Source organism: Helianthus annuus, chromosome 16, assembly GCF_002127325.2.
Source record: "Helianthus annuus cultivar XRQ/B chromosome 16, HanXRQr2.0-SUNRISE, whole genome shotgun sequence".
Classification (NCBI taxonomy): Eukaryota; Viridiplantae; Streptophyta; class Magnoliopsida; order Asterales; family Asteraceae; genus Helianthus; species Helianthus annuus.
In genome coordinates, this window is record NC_035448.2 from 106,979,585 (window position 1) to 106,985,043 (window position 5,459).

At 34.0% G+C, this 5,459-nt stretch overlaps 1 protein-coding gene across 1 annotated transcript; it reads left to right on the forward strand.

Moving 5' to 3' along the window:
* Positions 1-658: 658 nt before the first annotated feature.
* LOC110916855 (ycf20-like protein) lies at positions 659-4,021 on the forward strand. The gene is made up of 3 exons (XM_022161516.2): positions 659-787; positions 1,052-1,221; positions 3,472-4,021. The coding sequence occupies exons 2-3, from the start codon at positions 1,055-1,057 to the stop codon at positions 3,941-3,943; spliced, it is 639 nt and encodes a 212-aa protein (XP_022017208.1). The 5' UTR covers positions 659-787; positions 1,052-1,054; the 3' UTR covers positions 3,944-4,021.
* The last annotated feature ends 1,438 nt before the right edge of the window (positions 4,022-5,459 follow it).

The following is a 5,459-nucleotide window of genomic DNA, read 5'->3' on the forward strand; positions in this document are numbered from 1 at the left end:
AAATAGTTATATTTATATAAATATTAGGTTTTCTAACCAGTTATATAAATATAACTAATTAGTATATCTATGAACCCTTACTTATATGTGTTTTCGGATGAAATGTAATATATTAAACTTCTTTCTTCAATCATGTTAATTTATGTTTATTCAAATATGTTCAGTTAATTTTTTTTATGTTCATTTGTGTTCGTTTATGTTCGTGAACTGTTCGTTTAGGCTTTAAACGAACGAACATAAACGAACACGAACATGCCCGGTTTCTTAATGAACGAACACGAACAAAAAAATGTGTTCGATTATATGTTCGTGTTCGTGTTCGGTTAAAGTTAAATGAACGAACACGAACATGCCTATGTTCGTGTTCGTTCGGTTCGTTTACAGGCCTAATTGTTGGGTGTGGTGGTGAGTGATGGACATTTTCACTAAAAAGGTTGTGAGTGATGGAATAATAGTTGATGACATTGCGGAACTTTATTGAAAGTTGTGAGTGACTGATCCCTACCCCCTTATTAGTTATCGATTAATTTGATTCGATTATCACTTAATTTCGATTAACAGTTAAAGTTTCACCTTACTCTCAAAGATTCTTTTCATTTTAACCCTTATACTAACTAAATTTATATTTTAAACCCTTTAGTTTTAGTACATGCACACCACTCAACTCTGTTTTTCAATCTTTTCTCTACATTCTCAGAACCAACCAGGTACCTGCATCCTCATCGTCTCCATCGCATAATCAGGCGATTTTTGCAACTAAATGCGAGTTCTCGATTAACATCCTCCGGTAATCTACACAATACTCTGTATTATCACATTATTAACTTAATTATGTGTTTCGCAAGCCTTTATCTCGGCTGTTTCCCCTTTCAAAACCCTAGCTGTCGTTGATTTTCGATTTAGATTTGACATTGTGTTTGTAATTCACACAGATTTCAGTTGACTGTTCATAGATCGTTTTTCTCAGCTTGCGGATTATTAAATCCTAGCATTTTATGAAATGTGTGAATAATTGGAATTGAATTTGATTGTTGATGTGTTGTTTTGACAGTCTATGGCTTGTGGATTTCAAATTCTGGCGTTGAAGTGTTATTCGTTGTCGTCGGTGATTGTGAATGAGAGTGATGAATGTGCTATTGTGAAGGAGAATTTCGATTCGGTGAGGCACCGGAAAGAGAAACGTAGTATGTTTACAAGCGTATCGCCTCTCGGTAGCCGAAGGTAACTAACTATCTTCAACTATTTGCTATGCTTGAATGATTACATTTAATATATTATTCTTTGCATCATATTGAATGATTACTATGTGCTATGCTTGAATGGTGCATTTGGTGTTATAGTTGAAGAGGTATGTATTCGGTTTAGTTGGAGAATGTGAATAGAAATTTCAGCTAAGATATGGAAGTTTGTGAGATACAAACATTAAACTGTTGTGGTGGTTGAATATATCCCCAGTCACCTAATTACCTAAATGACTTGTTCTGGGTCAATGGATACCATTTATCAAACAGGCATTATCACTAAGAAGGGCGTTTGGTTAACACAACATGTTTCAAAGGGACCTTATATGTATAGACTTAAGAATGAATACCTTGTATAGTTGTTAATGGCGAATAGCGACAAATAATGATAAGGTACCTATATGCGACATAGCGAATATTTAAATAGCGATACACTAGAAAAAAAAATTATATGTTATTTCTTTTTTATTTCTTTTTTTTTTGTGTCGGGGCTGTGTTTGTTTGATTGTCTAATGTTGTTTTGACTGGTGCGTGGTGTCGGGTTTTGTTTTTTGGTCTAGTTTCCTAGGCTTGGTATGCCAAGTCTAGTGTGTGTGTCAGCGTCATGGCACACCCTGTTTTTTTTTTTTGTTGTTGGTTGATATATAAAATTCACCGGGGTAACCCTTTACCCAAAAAAAAAAAAAAATCAAAATACCCTGGTATATATGCTATTTTACATGTATATTTAACAAAAACCTAAAATCCAGCTATTTTATAGCTTTATTTAATTGCTATTTATATTAAAAAACAAAAAAATGAAAATAAATTGTCACTATCCATCGCTAGAACCCTAATAGCGAGCCTAGACCTATACGCTATGTAGCGCGCTATAGCAAGTAAAATGTAGGTAAAAATATACTTAACTACAACAAAATCCGAATTGAATTAAGGTAGTTCCAAAAATTTAGGTACGGCCGAGATATAAATTAGTTGTAGATGTTAAGTGGCTGAAGTTGATCATTCTCTCATCCTAGACATGCAAGTAAAATTTTTAGAAAATACAAATGACAATTGACCAAAAACTAAACATACATGCTACACGTCTGATTGTAATGGGGTGTTCATTCGACAAATCACCCTTTTTGTGAACATGTTGCTAAACATACATGCTACACGTTTATTTACTTTGTTATTGGGTCAAAGTAGTGGGTCTCAAATCATGGGTCATGTTTATTAGATAGTGAGTTTGTTTTACTAGTTTGCAGGGCAATTTTTGTTTCTTTCTGTTCACATACGTAGTGGGTTCTTAGTTTGTTTTCTTATTTAAACGTATGTAATTCCTTGAATGAGTGTGAGTGAGTTCCGTAAAATAATCCTACGTTTGTGTGATTTTGTTTGATTATCAGAGCTTACCCCAACAGAAAAGAATCACACAAAGGTTCTTACAGTGCGGCAAGTATGACCATTTCCAAAAGTCAAAAGACTCGACTTCTATTCAATGTATTAAACTTTGACCCCGAACCCCTATAGATAACTCATTCCTTAACTTGTTTATCAAGAAACTTCGTAAACATGCAATTATAGTTTGAAAGGAATCAACTAAGAAAAGAAATCTTGTTAGTTTACTTAAAACGAATCAGTTGTCAAAACGAGTGAATTTTATAATTAGCTTCAAAGGAAATGGGTTGAAAGATGTTTATAATGTATTTTTTTAATGCATTAATTTATTAAAGCTCCCAAAACGTTCAATATATATACCTTATCATTGAAATAATATAGTTTTGTAGTCGTATACGACGCTAATCATCTATACAAACCATAGTTGTTAATAGCGATGATAGCGAGCACTATAGCGAACAGCGTAACGTAGCGCTGGATCATCGCTATCTGATGTTTAGCTCTCAATAGCGTGAAATAGAAACAATTAGGGTTTTTTTATATTAAAAAAACGAATTTTTAGCCATTTTAATCTACCAAACAACTGTAATCTTCACTAATTGCATCAAAAAACCTTAAATTCGTGAATAAAACCTAATTTAAAAAAAAAAATCTCTAACACATTATCGCTAAACATCAAATAGCGCTCGCTATCTCATCGCTATCGCTACGTAGCGTATAGGTAGCTTGTCGCTATTTACCACTATTCGCTATTAACAACTATGATACAAACAAAATGAACAAAAAGTGTATCAGACCAACCCAACTCGTATAAAACTTAACTGACCTGTGGGTCTATTCGTTTCAACAGTTTCTGGGGAAGGCAACGTACTATGCAAATATCATTTGCTTTAAACACGGGCGGTTTGCCAGGCAACGGTGACCAAGATAGCGTCAACGGTGACACACCAACGGGCCTAGGTCAAACGAGATTGGGCCGCCTAGTCAGCGCAGGCGGGAGACAGCTATTGGAGAAGTTAAATTCAGCTAGAAAAAACTTCCCCATGAAGGTATTTCTCCTCCTCCTCGGGTTCTACACTGCCAATGCACTAGCCACCATTCTCGGCCAAACCGGTGACTGGGATGTTTTAGTGGCGGGTGTCGTGGTGGCAGCAATCGAGGGTATCGGTATGCTTATGTACAAAAAATCTACTGTATCTACCACTACCACCACTAGCGGTAGCGGTAAGAGGAGATTTGAGTCCTTGATAGTGTTGGTAAACTATTGGAAAGCTGGTGTTTGTTTAGGCCTCTTTGTAGATGCCTTTAAATTGGGCAGTTAATCCTTATTACCATATTCTTGGTGCTCTAAAGTAATTTGCTTGTTGAAATTTTATGTCATAATAAGTGTGTTTTAGTTCTAGACTATGCAATTTAAATGAGCCGTTCGTTAGCTAATCGAAATTGGCTAACGAAATGGTTGAATCAAGCCGAGCTTAAATGAGCTCGAGCTCTGCCTTATTTTGAATCAAGTCGAGCTCAGAATCACAATCTTTCATTGTTCGAGGAGAAGACACTTTGGATTCTGCCGTTTTTCTAGGTGTTAGTAGACTTTACTACGATAGACTTGACGCTTCAATTCGAATCCCTGTCGACTTCTAATTGATCGTTGCTTACAGCCTATGGTTCCTTGTTAATCTCCATACAGACCACTTATACATAAAACTCTTCCAGCCCTGATTAACTTATATTAAATATATATAGAGAGAGAGAATAGAATAGTGCCCTATTCAAGTAAGGACCCAAAGCCGCTTGCTTTATTTGAATAGTCTTTGGGCTAACAGTTTGTCTCACAGTTTCATGATTTAACGATTCAGTGTACTTTGAAACCTGAAACTAATCACTTTTTTTACACATCTACATATATCTTTTGTTAAGTCCGTTGCTATGTATATATATTATAATAACTATCTTTATCTTTTCAAAATTGCAAATATAAACTACTGATTTAAAATATATATATATATATATATATATATAGGGGAGGGTTTAAATGAGAACGCTAAATATTGTGAGAACCGTGAGAACAAATAAAAAAACCATGAGAACTTGGTCAAAAACAATTCAAATTCAAATTTTTTTTCTACACTTATCATTATTATTCGAATACAATGTTAGAACTTCAATTTACACGTTTAAATTTACGTGAATTCGTAAATAAAGAAAATTTACACATGTGTAAGTTTGCCATTTACACATGTGTAAATCTGTTATATTTACACATGTATAAAAAATCTAAAAAGAGTGATTTTGAAAGGAGAAATGAATTATTTGATGTTATAAATTCTTGTTTTGATGATGTATCTTAATTACAATGAGGTTTGTATTAAAAAAAATGGTTTTGATTGCTTTTTTCATTCGTTCTCACGGTTCTCGCAATATTTAGCGTTCTCAAGATAACCCTCCCCTATATATATATATATATATATATATATATATATATATATATATATATATATATATATATATATATATCGGTTAAAATCGTCAAAATCAAACTACGAGACTGTCAAACCCTTAAAAATCAGTTGGTCCTTCCTTACCCACGCACCTAACCTAACCCAACCCAACCCAGTTAGTTAGGTTTGAAGTTTCTAAAAAACGCTTTTTATGTTTCTTTTTCTTTGTTAGAAAAGAGCTCTTATCCAAATTCTCTTGTTTTCATCTCAATCTTACCGAGAATTCTCGTTAGCAATTTGGTTTAGAATTTTTGTCGTAACTTGCCAACCAAACCGTAGACACCCTACTATCATGGATCATCACTGAGGTTAGTCTACATCTCTTTTAGTGAAATGAACT